The sequence below is a fragment of the Gekko japonicus genome, unplaced genomic scaffold, assembly GCF_001447785.1.
Source record: "Gekko japonicus isolate JY-2015 unplaced genomic scaffold, Gekko_japonicus_V1.1 scaffold26, whole genome shotgun sequence".
NCBI classification, from domain to species: domain Eukaryota; kingdom Metazoa; phylum Chordata; class Lepidosauria; order Squamata; family Gekkonidae; genus Gekko; species Gekko japonicus.
The window spans coordinates 2,287,885-2,304,065 of record NW_015174844.1 but is presented as its reverse complement, the minus strand read 5'-3'; the positions used below and the strand labels follow the sequence as shown (position 1 = coordinate 2,304,065).

At 39.7% G+C, this 16,181-nt stretch overlaps 1 protein-coding gene across 2 annotated transcripts in view; it reads right to left on the bottom strand.

The window, feature by feature from the left end:
- ADSS (adenylosuccinate synthase) overlaps window positions 1-16,181 on the bottom strand; it is a 49,796-nt gene that overhangs the window by 1,646 nt on the left and 31,969 nt on the right. The window contains exons 3-11 of one of the 2 annotated variants that reach the window (XM_015424425.1): window positions 15,029-15,097; window positions 11,812-11,862; window positions 7,590-7,656; window positions 5,243-5,350; window positions 4,945-5,026; window positions 4,570-4,696; window positions 3,068-3,222; window positions 2,203-2,327; window positions 637-734 (exon numbers count right to left, since the gene is read on the bottom strand). In XM_015424425.1, coding sequence (XP_015279911.1) covers window positions 637-734; window positions 2,203-2,327; window positions 3,068-3,222; window positions 4,570-4,696; window positions 4,945-5,026; window positions 5,243-5,350; window positions 7,590-7,656; window positions 11,812-11,862; window positions 15,029-15,097 — 882 coding nt within the window. The remainder of the gene's footprint in view (window positions 1-636; window positions 735-2,202; window positions 2,328-3,067; window positions 3,223-4,569; window positions 4,697-4,944; window positions 5,027-5,242; window positions 5,351-7,589; window positions 7,657-11,811; window positions 11,863-15,028; window positions 15,098-16,181) is intronic. The other variant, XM_015424426.1, reaches the window with a different exon arrangement.

Below are 16,181 nucleotides of genomic sequence, written 5' to 3'. Positions count from 1 at the left end.
AATTCTCACTACTCTGTACATTCTAATGCTGATCATGAGCAGAAATAACTAATGGTATGGGCACCAAGACTGGCCAGCTACATCAAAAAGTAATTACAATGAACTGCAGATATTACTCTGAGGTAATTCCAGCAGCAAATGGCTTAGGCCCAGAGTACCTGAAGTACTGCCTTTTTTAATATGATGCTGCCTTTGGCTGGTCTGGGTCTGATCTGAAGCTGCCGATTCACTGGAATAATGTGAAGCTGTCAATTCACTGCAATAATCTACTGACACCCTGCTTCAAATGCTCTCACCTGCAGAGGTTAGGTTGTTGTGCAAGGGCCTATTCTGTTGCAGACCCCAGCTGTGGAATTACCCTCCCAAGTGAGGTCATCTGGCACCCATTTTTTATATGCTCCAGGGATGCGATACAAACTGTTTAATACTGACAGCTTTTGGATTGTATTGATTTAATGTTGCTGTGCTTTTAATTAAGATATGGTACCTTAGTTCAGTCTTATTTATGGATTTGTACCGGCTTTTAATCTTCTAGCAAGTTAATTAGGACTTCAGTATGAAGGAAAGTCATGATCTGAATCTTGTGAACACTTTAATCAGAGATAAGTTAGAACATGAAAACAAACAAGAACTCACCTGGAAAATGAGGTATCATTTTATCATTTATTTTGTAAGCAATACCAACTTTAATTTCTGGAAATACATCCAAAATGTCCAATTTGGTAAGAGCCAATCTGTTATTAAATAAAATAATGACATTTTAGTTAAGTACCTATAAATGTGTAAGTGAATATTTATTTTAAGAAAGTGTACACAGTGTGAGGGGAGAATATGGATATGTACCATTTACAAATATTGTAAATTTATGTGACAAACAAGCCACTTAAGCCAATGTATTTGCATAAGGAATAGGCTAACTCAGTTCCCCTAAATTTCTTCTCTATATAGCTTTATGAACGATGTGAACCTCTAAAATTACAAATGCCCGTGTATCTTACAGATGGTACCTTGAACTTTACATTCAATGTGTCTTCAAGGTTCCCAGCAACACCACAAAGATATCTGCTCTAACACAGAGAACTTTTCCTGCCTCCTGTAGAACAGCAGCCACAATCCACATCACAGTAGGAAAAGAAGCTCTTACATGAAAGATACAGAACTGATCTGCTCCAAAAGCCATTCTCCCCTCACAAGGTATTTTCTCACCTGTTTTTCCTTATGCCTCTCCACTCCTTTCTGACCTCCCCTCCTTTTATAAGTTCCTTCCATAGCTGATAACCTTTTATGTCACTACTGAAAAATATGTAGATACTGTTGTTCTCTAGCTTCTGACCTTTGGTATATGCAACTGATAATCCAGATAGTGTTCAGGCTAGTTTAAGGGTCTGGCATTCTGCCAGTCCACTCAAAGTTTGAAGTCATCTTCCAGCCTAAGAAGCCACCCTTGAGCATGTGGCTTTTCCTTTTGAGGAAGAGCAATTTGTGTTGAAGGAAGGCTAGAATGGATGAAGGCTTCAAACTTTGCTGAACAGGCTGATAGGATACAGGCTAGGGATATTTGTGAAGGGCAGTTGATCATGCCCAACACTCCTGTACTTGTTATACAATCTCCCACAAATGCTGTGTTATTGAAACATAGTATGTGCTGGATTCAGATCAGTAAAATACAATTGTGTTGGCTAAACAAGCTTGCAAGGTAGTGTTAGGTAACACTCCAAAACGGGAATAACCTTCAGAACTGACACTGCACACACATTCAACACTATTCTACTTCTTGGAACATTTTTCCAAATAAGACTAGGAAACAGCAGTTGGGGGAAAATGAAGCCTGATATAGTTACTAATCTTAAAGGCAACACTTGAAAATTATTTGGCATCAAATCATCTTAAAAGTCAGAACTGAAATATGATCTTTCTACTTATTTTTTTCCTTCCTTTTCTTCTTCTGTACCTAAAGCCACAACACACATTTAGCACAAAACCTTTCCTCAACAAAAAAGATATCACAATAAAATGTAGTCCAAACAGCTGATCGCTTATGACTTCTAAAGCCAGTTATTTATTCTTTAGTGGGATTTTGAAAATACTGTTATTTTCTACATGAAAGGTTGGTTCTTTTCTTGTCAGTAATGCCACAATGTACTATAATCTGTGATATGCTACATAATGAAGATCATCTTATTATCACTGTGAATTACTCACGCAGTAAATCCATTGATCATGTGGGCATATCTAAGCAATACAAGATCCAACCAGCCACATCTTCTTTTACGACCTGTGGTCACACCAACCTCCTTTCCTCGTGTCTGCAGCAGTTCTCCTGTTTCCTAAGAAAAACAGAACCTTGAAAAATTGTTACTCTATATTTATAACCAGAATTTGTTGGCAATAGAAAACCACAAAGTATATTTTAAAAGATCCCACCCCCACATGATGCACAAAAACTACCATTTAGGGTGAAGATGCAAATACAAGTGCAACCTTTACAATGCCAAGTTTATATTATCAGTATGTAAAAAAAAATCAGGTGATCAAGCCATTTTCTCAACACTCCATGTTGATTCTGCTGTATAATGCCTACCTGATACCTCACAGGATTATTGTAGGCGTAGTTATTGTTTGTGAAGCTCTGCAGTCCTTGGAAATCTTACATTGCTAGTCCTGCTAATTCAGATTGGAATCAAAAAGGAAAACTGCTTCTGGTACATCACAACTAGTAATAAAGATTCTACAACTTAATTAATTAATAGTTCTGCTGCTGATTCATGAGCAAGAACAGAACTTAGATTGCTCTCCAACAAAAATATAGGCTCTGCAAGACTGAGGAATAAGCAGTAGTTAAAAATGTTTTAATAGCATATCCAACTCGTAAAATACATAGGCAGCAAATCTGTGAACTCAGAAAGTTACATTTCAGATAATACGTTTAATACAGAATCTGATGCCTGGGACAGTATAATCTTATACACCTTACATATCATTAAGATTTGCACATCCATATTATTTCGCCCAATTACCCATGTTCATTTTAATACTATACTCATATTCACTTTAATATTATACTTACATTGTCTTGTTCTGTAGGAAAGGCACCAATTCCGACTCTAGTAGTGTAGGCTTTCACAACACCATATACTTCTCCAACATTTTGAGGTGGCATGCCCAAGCCAGTGCAAACACCTCCCACAGTACAATTTGATGAGGTCACAAAAGGGTAGGTACCTATGTGGGGGGTGGGGGAGAAAAGGAATGAACTAACAGCAACACACCGTTTTATAACAAGTGGCGTATCATGCCATACCACTGAAATATAAATGAATAGCAATCAGATCTTTGAGGCACCATTAATTTACATTTATTAAAATATTCGTATCCCTCACAAAAGTCTCTAAAGGTACCTTAGAGTAAATATAATAAAGATTTTAAAAATGAGTGACGACAATCCAGTGCCAGGAGAATCCAGTATCTAGCCCCTTTTGTTGTGGAGATAAGCCTTTCCCCCTATATCTTTGGCTAGGGAAGACTTACTTTTTAAAAATGAATTCAGAAATTCTGTTATACATGTGGTTAAAATAATACACTGACAGAACAATACACTAGCGACCATTTAAGTGGGAGGAAATGGCCACTACTGAGACACAGTAAGAGGAAATGGTGGCCGTGTGTGTGTGTGGGGGGGGGCTCCCAAATTTTCCTACCCATCCAGCAGCCATCCAGGCTCTACTATAATTTTCCCCAAAGCAGATTTGTGAAAGATCAGAGAAAACCAGGGAAATCCTGGGAGGTGCACAAATGTACCACAATGCAGTGGGGAAGAAGTAAAAACTGTATCCTGACGGCATTGAACTCAGAATACACAACCAGTGTGGAAGTCACCATCATCAAATGTACAATAGTACCTGACAGCTTGAGATAAAGAACAAGCAATATTATTTGTTATTAAAATGATATACATGCGTTAAAAAGCTTGCATGCTTTGATATCTTTAGACAATGCATAAGAACTAAAATATAGTCACACACTTCAATATCATATCTTCTCCCTCCACACACACATGCATACAGGGCTATTTTTGGGCAGGAACGCATAGGAATGGAGTTCTGGCTGGCTCCCAAGTTGGCCACGCCCAGCAGGAACTCATTAGCATAATAGGCCACACCCAACAGCAGAAACTCATCAGGACTGGCTACATTAGGGGTGTGTGGCCTAACATGCAAAGGAGTTCCTGCTACAAAAAAGCCCTGGGTTTTGACAACAAACAAGGTAAACAGAATAACAAGCAAAAGGTGGGTGTGGCTGGATAACCACACTTCTGGCAACATGGGGGTGCGGCCTAATGGGCTAATGAGCTGTGCTGTCAGGGGTGTGGTCTAATATGCTAATGAGTTTCTGCTGTTGGGTGTGGCCTATTATGCTAATGAGTTCCTGCTGGGCTTTTTCTACAAAAAGAGCCCTGCATACATATATCATATGCATACACACATATACATAATCACACATTGCTATTAATATGGCTAGGACATAGTATATCATATTTCTAAGCAAGAAGTTCATAATCGTTATACCTACCAAAATCAATGTCCAGCAGTGCTGCATTGGCACCCTCTACTAAGATTTTCTTTGGTGGGCCATGCAAAGCTTCATACATAAAATATACACCATCCCTCACCATTGGTTTGATCCTTTCAATGTAACCCTAAGATAAACAAATGCTTTTTTAGAGGTCAGGAGAATACTGATTAAGGAGACCAAATCCCTTGAACACTTTTTCACTTTCTAAAGAAAACTCATGCATTTAGCATAATAGTTAGTTCAGCTTTGCTTCCTGATTGTGTCAGAAGCAATTTCCCCCCTTCCTTTTCATTAGAATGAATACACAAAGAAAAATCTGTCTACAAACATCATGCCACCAAAGTAATTTAACTCTTCCAGATATAGTTTTACCTTGAGTCTTTTCAATTCTCCTTCAATGTCTATCGCTAAAGTAGGGTAGATAGACTTGTACTGGTTGGCCAAGACTTTGAATCTAAAAAGTAAAAAAGTTAATCTTTGCATTATGTTCTGCTTGCAACATTTCAAATAAACCTAACACACAATTCTGACTTAAGTGATATATAAAAATGGAAATTTATGAATAACAGATCCAGAAATATTTTTTAAAAATATGTCAGAATCTAAAAGTAAGTTAACTGACATCCCTATATGTATTTGAAATGTAACATTACTCTGGAGAAGAGGTTACCTTTCTGAAAATTCATTGAAGTCAGAAACTAGATCACACATTCTGAGCCCACTTCGAGCTGCTTTAGAGGAATACACTGGACCAATTCCCTTTTTTGTAGTTCCCAAGCTTTAAAACACAAAAATTAAAAAACAAAACACATATGCACGCTACACAATCTGGTGACTCTCAGAACACATAAGACTACATTGTTGACATTATTTCTTTAAAAAATATACATATATATATAATAACTTTGAAACCACCTAGTAGATACAGAACAAGCTTCCAAACAGCCATTCACTGGGGTTAAAATGCCTGTAGACAAGTACTCATGGGGAGGAAATAGAGGAGAAAAGGGGTTCGGTTGGCAAGAGGCAGGACCCCATGTAAGTAGTGCAAAAGGTGGACAACTACCCCAAGTAGTGCTATTGCAACTACATAAAAATCCCTAAACAATATGGAGAAGGCTAATGAATAAATGCTGATTTCACCATCTTAACCTTGAAGATGATCAAGCAACATATTTATAAAACAATATGCTTCATCTTTGAGACAATATGCATTCATACTATGCAACTCTCTGAGAACTTTAAAAAATGTATACCAGTTCTCTGTATTGCTTAAAGAACAAAGAAGTACAAACTACTTCTATGTTAACAAAAAGCAAAAAGCAAACTATTTCAAAGCTCGTTAAATTTACACATTCATTGTCAGTTATAAGTCCAAACTCTGTTGCAATTTGTCTATAGTATATTTTCCCTTTTTTCCCTCCTCCATCAGTCCACACATACCATAATCAGCAAGTTTCTCTCTAAACTGTAGCTGATCTGCACCAGTGTTCAGTTAAAAGCCTAGCACATCAGTGCAATTATTATGCATGAGAAAAATTCAATTGCACATCATGGAATTCTAACCCTCTTTCAAAGAAAAAGTGTCTCACTTAGTCACTGGCCCAAGGCTGCTTAGCCTTTCTGTCATATCAAACTCACACTAGCTAAGGAAATGCCATCAACTGGACTGTGGTAAAGCCCGAAATGAGACTTCACAGCAAATCATCAAACAGCATCAAACAGGCTTCACAAGCAGAAAGGTCAGACAGTGAGGATAAGGATGAAGAAACTATAAACCACAGGACAAAAAGCAGAGCGCACAGGAATACTAACACCGCATGTTGGGGTTTTTGGGAGGGGAAATGTCTGCTACACTCATTTAAGCAAGAAAGTGAACTGTAAAATAATTTTCATTCTATGTCATTTTATGCAACACCAGGACAAATATCCTAATTTACATGTAACTTCTAAAATCCAGGAAGTATTCTCAGCACAACCAGTCCCTTCATACAAGGATAGAGCTTTCTTGCAATACAAGCCAGTGAGCTCCAGTAGGTTTAAAATGATAACCACAGAACTCTCACTGAGGCAATGAAAGTACTAGACTTGTTTGTTTCCACAGATTTTATCACTGATTCTGCTAATGGAGAAGCACAGTAAAATGGAATAATCGCAAAGAGACAATTCCCCGAAGCCCAGGATTCTTTCATCCCCTCTGATTGTGCCATAACATTAAAATACACAAAAACCAAAAGTACATAAAACCAAGACCCAAACTCTGAAAGCTTTAGCACAGAGTATGAAGATTTCTGAACTACTCAGTGCCATAGCATTGCTATTTTACCATATGTAATGTGGGTGAGGTTGGAACCCAGAATGCCCTTGTATAATATTATCTTCTCTTTTTTTGGTTCTGTGCTTTAGCATGCAGCATGATATTATCCCAAGATGTACTAAGTGCTGATCAGGACTTTGAAAGTTCCAAACATTTTAGAACCAGGATACTTGAAGGGTCTCCTGTTCATACAAGAACTTGCCTATGAAATGTCACAGGCCTTGATCAGTTGCTCTTGCCATCATAGGCAACGGCGTTTGTGACCGGGGCCTTTGTACCATGCCTTTGGAATTACCTTCTCATTGCTGCATACCCAATGCACAGTCTTTTTAGATTCAAGACATAGACCAAGACTGTTTGCTAGTTTTCTTATAATTATTTTCTTTTCTTTACTCTGCTGTGGATGTTTCTGCTACTGAAATAAAGGTATGTTGTTTTAGTATGTGATGTTAAGGTGTTACTGCCTTGTATGTTTTTTTTCTATTAAAAGCTGCCTTGAAGGCCTATGGCTAAGAGGCAGGATAAACATTTTACAAATAAATAGTACTACTGGGCATCTTTAACAGGACTTATACTTGTAAGTGATTTGGCCAAAGAGCCCTTCACATTATTTTAAAATGTCTTCCATTTTACTGTTTAAGACTTAATTTGCAGTACTGTTGTAAATAGTTTTCCCCACATTTGACAAAAGAGAACATACTTCTTTCCTGCTTGTTCTTGCCTTTGTTGTTCTTCAATGCCATCAGCAGCTTGATGGAAGTCAAATACTAGGGAATTTGAAGGGTACAAAATGAACTCTTCTGTATACATACAACTATCAAACTGAAATTGTGCAAGTATTTCTAATTCATTTATCCCCAAACAGTGTATTTTGAGGTTAGAATTTTCATTACATATATAAATATCACTTAATAAAAATACATTATTCGTACAGCAAAGTACTTCATGTTTTTGAGTACAGAAAAGTCAAGCAAAACCTAAGCAGTGCTCTAGTACATGCATGCAAATCAACAGATGTGATTCAAACAATGATTTTTTAAAAAATTATGTTTCTTAAGATCCAGAGATATCATAAGGATCTAAAAATCATCCTACTCATTGTGAAAAACACAAAAGCCAACTCCAAACATAAATGATATCTTGCCAGCCAAATACTTAAGGGATAAACCATTGTTTATCATCAAGGATATTTTAAAACTAGTTAAGTCCAAAGGTGTGCTGTTTTATAACAAGATTCAGTGGAGACTGTCATGTGGTTAAAATCAAAGTGACCAAACTTAATGCATTTCATAAAAAACATTAAAAATTTGAAACAAGATGCCCCCTTCACACAGCCAGCCACAGAGTATGTGAATAATGCAGGTATCTGGTGTTAGCCGAATTGCTTTATTTACAGCAATTGGTAATTTATAAATGGGTCCTTGCCAACTATACCAAGGTCCTGTTCCCACCAAGGGTTACCAGAGAAGGATAACGAGGCTGTTGTTAAAATAAATGTCTTTTACTTAAAGAATAAATCTCATACAAACAATACTGATGCACTCACACATTCAATCAAGTTCCTTAGAAATACAGTATTAAAATAAGCACATTTGCATTAGCAGGTGGGGGTGATGATGGGCAGTACTTATCTGTCCCCGCAGCTTTGGTTGATGGGAAGAAATGTAAACTAGGGAATTCACACACGACCAGAACCAGCCGGAACGTGTGGGTCTCTTGACTGCAGATCAAGAGATCAAAGTAGAGGCAAGGGTTTGGGGATAGCAAGTGGGATTTAAGAGGAGTAAAAAGCAGACAGGTGTTGTTGCGGGGGTTGCTAGCTAGGAAGGGCCAGGTGAATGGTCCTTTCCTTTTATAGGGGATCCATTAGGTGGGAGGTAACTGTTCCAATCTGTGGACCCACCTTCCTGTTAGTCCGTCCCAAAAACAATCCTATTGGTTGCCTATAGGAGTGGAAGGTTACTTATAAGGAGTGGCCAGTATTTTAATCTAAAACCTTACTCAAAGGAGAACATCTGGGCAGGTGTGAAAACCTTGGCGTCAGGATGCTCCATTGTAGTGTAGATGAAGCTGGCCATTCTCTTTGTGAACCAAATGTCCATTTGGCAGGAAATACCAATGCAGGAACAAAGCAGTGATGTGTCCTACATGACCACAAATAATTCTGCAATGGGGGCTGTCTCTTCTCAAAGCTGTTGTTTCTTACTGCTCACAATAATGGAGGTGTGTGCTTCTTCACCAGGCTGGTAACTGTGTAGCTAAAACCTTATTTACACGTGTAAGGCTTGTGCAGGCACCTTCTATGTGTTGCATCACAACAGGTGACTTATAGTGTACAGCTCTCTGAGCCTATGTGTGTGTGTGTGCACAGTCCATTGTGTGTAGCAATATAGTCCATAAAGCAAAATATCAAGTTCATTCTCTAACACTGGGTGGGGCTGTTCATATGTGTGTCACAAACGATAGATCTCAAAAGTGCTCCCTAAATGAATGGTTGGAAGACTATTTACTTAAAGAACACATACTACTGTAAATCAGTTTAAATTTAGACAGATATGAAAGCTTACTGTTTTAAGAATCTGAGATGCAACCTGACAGCTAGATTAAATCAGTTTTCAGCACCCAAAAAACTAGTCCTGGAAGCAGAGCTTCAACAAACCTTTCTAGTGTACCTACTGTGAGTTTTCAGTTAGGAAATATGCTGAATGATACAATGCTGAAGTGGGGGGGGGGACTAATGTGAATGGTGATTCACTGCATGCATGGAGAACACTGGAGGAAACATGCAGATTCATTCACCAGCAGAGAGGAGTGGCAATGAAAGATGTTTTCAAGCTGAGGCTGGACAACCATCTTTCAGGTATGTTGTAGGGCTATCTTTCGGCTATGCTCCTGCAGAGTGCAGGAGGTTGGACTAGATGACCTGCAAGGTCCCTTCCAACTCTAACATTCTATAATTCTATGTGCAATGTCTGGCAAATAGTGCCTTTCTGGCTCCTTTGAGTTTCGAGGGAAGAGGAGGAGGAGATGGATGGTTTCAGAAACTGCAGTTCCTTGCTTGGAAAATGGTAAGAGGCAGGAAGAACAGTGGGTGTAGTGCTGTCCCATGTTTCTGTCTCAGAATTTTACTCCACACCAGCTTTTATTTTTTCCCCTTGTACTTCAGGTAAAGTTGCCTAGTAGTTCAGCTTTTTTTTTTTCCAGAAGAGAAAAATCCACAAAGCCCACAAGTTTTACAGCAATTTAATACAATATTTTCTATAGCTGTTACAAGTTTGTGCACATTTTAGATAAGGATGGAAGAAAACATCCTTGCTGGATTGGGGATATAATACATTCTCCCGGAAAAGTGTGACTTCTTAGCTTACCAAAAGCACACGTGCGTGTATGTAATAATGCATTCCCAAGAAGAGTAACAGCCTTATAAGCTGTTTCAATTAACTTAAATTTCAATTAACTTAAAGGAGGTGTAATTCTGTTTAGGACTGCACTGCCAGTTCATCAGCTGTTATCTCAGCCTCTGTCTAGCAGTTGGGCTCACGGGGCCACTGTTGCCTTTTAAAATTTGAAACAGTGTGATCCAATACTATTTGCGAAGAGCTACAATACAAAGATGTGTAAAGAGTGAAAGTAATTTTCTTCTTCTCTAGTTTATATCTTTATTGTATATTTGTTGTGTACTGAGCCTAATTTTGTCAGCCCCAGCTTGGGGACACAGAACAATGGACAGCTAGGATCCTGGGATGGACCTATCACCCAGGAGTGCCTCTGTAAATAGCCTATTGTTGGGAGTGGGTGTGTGATGGGTGGGCCGTTTCACGGATTTATAAGCAGGGCTCCGGCCCTTCTAGAGTTGTCTTTAGTTTGAGCTGAAACCACCAATAAACTATGAGCGAATCACTCAACACGTCTGAACCCAGTTGTAAAGAACAGATGTTGTAGGACCTAGCCTTGCATGTTCATTATATTCAGCTGTGAGATTTTATTATGGGGGAGAATCCTCCTTGTAAACCTCTCTAATCTTTTTGCAAGCCAGAAGGGTTAATTAGGGAGCTGAATTCTTATCAGCTGGCGGCCGGAATGGACCTAAGTAGAGGGAGCTACTGTGGCGAGGGACTCTCTCATTAGGCTTCACAGGTGGGGCCGGCTATACTCTGGGCTGAAATGATCCAGTTTCTCCTACCTGATATTGGACAGTTTAAAGGAATTGGCCTCACAGAAGTGAGTTGTTTTCATTGGTCCTGTTACCTGGCTTTTTATTGTTTGTTTGCCGTTGCTTGTTATGATTGGATGTTTCCTGCTTGTTTACATCCCTTTTACTACGACTAATTTTTTCTAATTAATCCAGTAGTTTTCTTTTTTAAACCTGGTCTTCAGAATTTATTTTGCTGAGTGACTGCATTTATCTACATAAGCGAACCCCAGTATATTTCAATATTGTATATTGATTACTATGCAATAAAAATATTTGTACTGCTATCTTTTTTAGGAAGGTTCATTTTAAATTCTGGGTCAACTGCTTTTAACCATAAACTTCTTGTATTTGGTGGGGGAGGGGGTCCTTATATTCAGGGTTTTCTTCCTTTCATGTAAATTAGGTAAAACACTTGCTCATTCAGATGTCATGAGAATACAAAACAGCTGTTGGGAATCCAAAAAGCCCTTTAAGAACAGATAACTGCTTTGTCCCCAATTATATTGTGTTATTAAAGGCTATACTCAGAAACAGCCAGTTCAGGAGTTATTTGTTGAATAATAGAGTGTGGGAGGGGAAGCACCACAGATGTCCTGTTATGTACATGAAACTTCTCTATACAACTTTTGGATCCTATATTACCACCAGTTATTTGAAAAATATGAAAAAACAAATCAGACATTAGAAATACAATGATTCTATGATTCTTTTATATACTTTTACTTACCAATATGAGCCCTGTCAGATATAATTAGTCTTTTTTCCCAGCCTTCTAATCCTTTAAAGAGAAGAAATTTTAATTTTAATATTTGATTTTATGATGCAGAATAATATCTAATAACTTTTAGAAAGAGAGATAAAAGAGAGACCACCACAAAATTAACTCCGTATGTTTTAGAAAAACCCGAACAAATTTATTAATGATGTAGCTCTTAAACACAGAATACCTGAAAAAAGTGTATGTATCCAATGTTGGGACTATAGAACACTACAACTTACAGAAATGTACATGGTAAACATTACTTTTAAATGTTAGATCTATTTAGCAAGTGGTTTGAGGATTTAAAAAGAAACATTTAGAAATGCTAACACTTATCCGGCATTCCCGTCCACTAAAACAAGGATTTTTTTCATTCTGAACTAAACAGCATAATTTGCATTTCAGACTATTGTAGTAAATGTACCATTTATAGCAAAGGGTCAAACTCAGTCATGCATGCCACAACGTACCTCATCTGGAGCTAAGCAGACTGCACTGCAAAATTCCATAATATGACCAGGCCCTGACACATATAGTCACAATCAGAAATCCATTTACCAAGTGACCCCCGCCTTGTGTCCCTCTCACAGGGGAGGGGGCTTCCCTCACTCTGGGCACAAGGAGTACAAACTCTTCTGGAAGAAGAATAATGGCTGCTAGAAAGACTACCTTAAGTGTAAGGAGGAAAAAGAACAAAACACTAAAGACTCAAAGGGGGATAACATTAATTGAGCCAACACCACTGACAAAGACCACTGAGGCAGTAGGGGTGTTCTCAGCGGGTATAAATTACAAAGACCTTTAAGAAACATCTGAGAAGTATGCTGGGGAAAAAGCAATTTACCACCTATAAGAACATGAAAGGCAGAGATTGCTGCCATGTGAACTTTGACAGAGGAAATTACTTACACTGTAGAGTTTAATGATAAGAGGTAGTCTAGGACCAAAGGCAAAGGTCAAGTGGCTGGAGACCCACCTTTGGAAGCAGCCCATGAAGTGAAGCGTTTCCACTTGTAATCACATGAGATTCTAGTGGAAGGTCCACGGGCACTTAACAGCACTACAAGTTCAGAGTATGGTAAGTGCTCAGATTGCTCAACCAAGCTGCCAGATGGAGGCAATTGATATTGTGATGCAACATGTCCCCTGTGTGTAGAAGGTCCAGAGCTAAGGGAAGGTGGGAGAGCCTGCCCTTGGACAATTATAGAAGCACTTAAAACCACACCTGCTGGGGTCAAAAAGGAGTGGTGAGAATGCATATTGAACCCTCCATGCAAAGTTCAGACACTACCCTCTCTATTAGAGGCAATCAGGGAAAGCATAAAAGAGGGAGCCCACCCATAGTGTTGGAAAGTGTCCACTATAGAGAGGAAGTTGATGCCTGCCCTGGAGCAAAACAAAAGAGATTTCATGTTGACACTCAAAGTGAATAAGTCCAAGACAACAGGGGAAGCCCATGGAGACTAACGCCAGTCCAGGGATGAGAGGTAATCCTGTATTTTAGCAGTACATTAAACAACAACCCACCGAGGTAGGCTACCCTCTCTGGATTCAGAACAATATGCCACCAGAACCTCTACAATAATCCCCCTCCCAACCTGAGATTAGAGGTTCAAAATCTCAGTTGGCATCTAGGGCTTAACACATTAGCACCTCATAGAGGTAATTTTAATATGTAAGAACTGGGCCATCCTCATCATCTGCTTTGAGTACAGGTGCAAATCTTCACTTGAAGATATGGAATCTGGGTCTTCCCACCATGTCATTCCGTGATGGATTGGATGAAAGGCTGGAATTAGTACCAGAACAGGAACCCTCTTCAGAAAGAACAACCAGGGTCACTTGGTATGGCTGCAGTGGGGCCCACCAAGTAGGAACCGGTGGATGTTTCCTTGGTTTAGATGATATCTGTCCATTCCAAGCAAGATGAAGGCCTTGTATAACCTCCTCACTCCTGTGGGTAGGGGGAAGGATAGAAGAAGGGATATTGATGCTATGGAACCAGCAAGAATGCTAGAGACCATGATGGTTTTGAAGTGGATCCAGCAGTCTCACAGGGAGAACATCAATGGGATCTCCAGTCTCGGTTCCAAGGTCAAATTCAAAAAGTGAGGGAGCTATCAAGTGGGAGTGAACCGACAGGGTCCGGGGTGGAGGGAGCTCCTCTGGATCCACATGAGGGACTCGTTCTGAAAGTCTCTTGGGCTCTGCTGGAACTGACAGCTGCCTTTCTTTATGGCAAGTCTTGTGTTTTGCCTTTTGGAGTAGCGGTTCTGAGGAAGATCTCTAAAGGCTGCAGATTGGGAGACCTTGAATGCCTTCTGACTGGATCAGATGCCAGAACTGACAGAATTGAGATAGCTGAAGATGGCCATGATGACCACTCCACTAGAGGAACCAACTTTAGAACTGAAGTTAGACTTTGTTCTGCCGAGGCAGATTTCTTTGCTGCCAGGCCTTCAGAACTAGACAGAGCGCTCTCCCAAAGCGCAGCTTTCAAATGGGACATGTGATCAAACTAAATGCATTTACTTTACAGACCACAATGTTACGCCCCTCACTCAGGCAAATCAGGCAAAGGGAGTGTTAGTCAGAACTACTCATTTTGGTCACACACTACAAGCATTTTTTAAACAAGGATTTTTGAGACATATTGACCAAGTCTCTGAGGAATCTTAAAAGCAATGGAGAAGCAAGAAGATCATAGATGCTAGAAAAATGATCTTTCCGACATGGCGACTAAGAACGAACTGAGGGAATGAGGGAGCACCTCCCCAGAGCACATGACTGTTTGGGAAGGAAAACAGTCCTCAATGTGTTCGATATGGGAGGGGCTGCCTCCTCATCATTTTCAGGCTTAGAAACGGCTAGAAAACTTTCCAATCAGCTGGACTGCACAGAAGACCAACAATGAACTGTGGCTAAATGGCATGTCTCTAAACTGCATATTGTGCACTCGTGATTTAGGTACATAGTGAATATTAGAAACAATTAAATATTATGTTAAGAAGAAAAAGAAAGCCTATGTGAATTAAATGTGCATTTTTACCAGTGTATCAATTGGATACTATAATACAACTGAATAGGAATAGTACACTAGCAAAGACACTGAGTTTTGCTATATACTAATGCATGAGGATTTCTAACATCTCCCTGCAATAGTATCTTAGAAAGTGGTGCTCACCTTTTCCTTTTTTAACATTTTTCTCTGCTTCTTCAAACAACCCTGGTAAGTGAATTACCACACCATTTCCTAAAGAAAGTCATGAAAAGAATTGTTCAATGAGTAATGCAGAACACACTAAAAGTCTCTCTGAACACCAACAGTTTTTGCTTGGGGAAAAGGAAACCACATCTATAAGAGGCCTTACATTGCTCACAATTTCTTTAAATTAATTCTTACATTCAAATGTTTTTATACAGAAAGCTAATACAAACTGACCTGTGCTTATGCCTCAAAACAAAACCTGTATTAGAATCCAAAGTCCTCATATGTACATATCTCTATATAACAATACTCTTAGCATACTGGCCATTTCCAGCTTTCCGATTGGCTGTGCAATGTGCTGCATCAGCCATTGGCCCATCAGCCCCACTCAAGAGTACTCGCGTGCCATTGGCTGGGTGCTGGGTCTGCTCCTCTTCCCCACCCACTCCAGCCACTGTTCCCTGTCAGAATAACTGGCAAACGGCTGTCTCTCCTGACGAAGACACTTCTCCTGCTTGGCCCCTCTGTGGGACTAACTTTTCCCTCAGTGGCCGTTGGTAGGCAACCAAGCTTGGTTCTGTCAGTAAAAAGACAAAGGAAGGAAACCCTTTCCAGTCCTTTGTGAGGAACTCATTGGGGCCAGTCCTGACTAGGGTTGCCAGCTCCAGGTTGGGAAATTCCTGGATCTGTGTCCAAAGAAGCCAGAGTTTGGGGGAGGGGAGAGGCCTCAGCTGAACAGAATGCCATACAGCCCACCCTCCAAAGCAGTTATTTTCTCCGGGGGTAAGAGATCTGTTGTCTGGAGTTCAGTTGTGATACCCAGCGATCTTCAGGTTCTACCTAGAGGCTGGCTACCCTAGGCATAGCAGTTAGCGCTTCAGAGCAGGATCTGCCAGACCCAGGTTCTTGCTGTGGAAGCTGTGATTTCGGACCAGTCACAGACTTCCAGCATAACCCCCTCCCCTGCCCACTGCCAGCTTGGCCACTTTCCTGTCAGAATAAACTGTGAAAATGGAAAGTCACAGACTTTAAGCCTAACCTATCTAACAGGGTTGTTCTGCAAGTCAAAAGGGGGAGAGGAGAACGATGTAAGCTGCTTTGGTCCCCATTGCAGAGAAAAACTGTACTT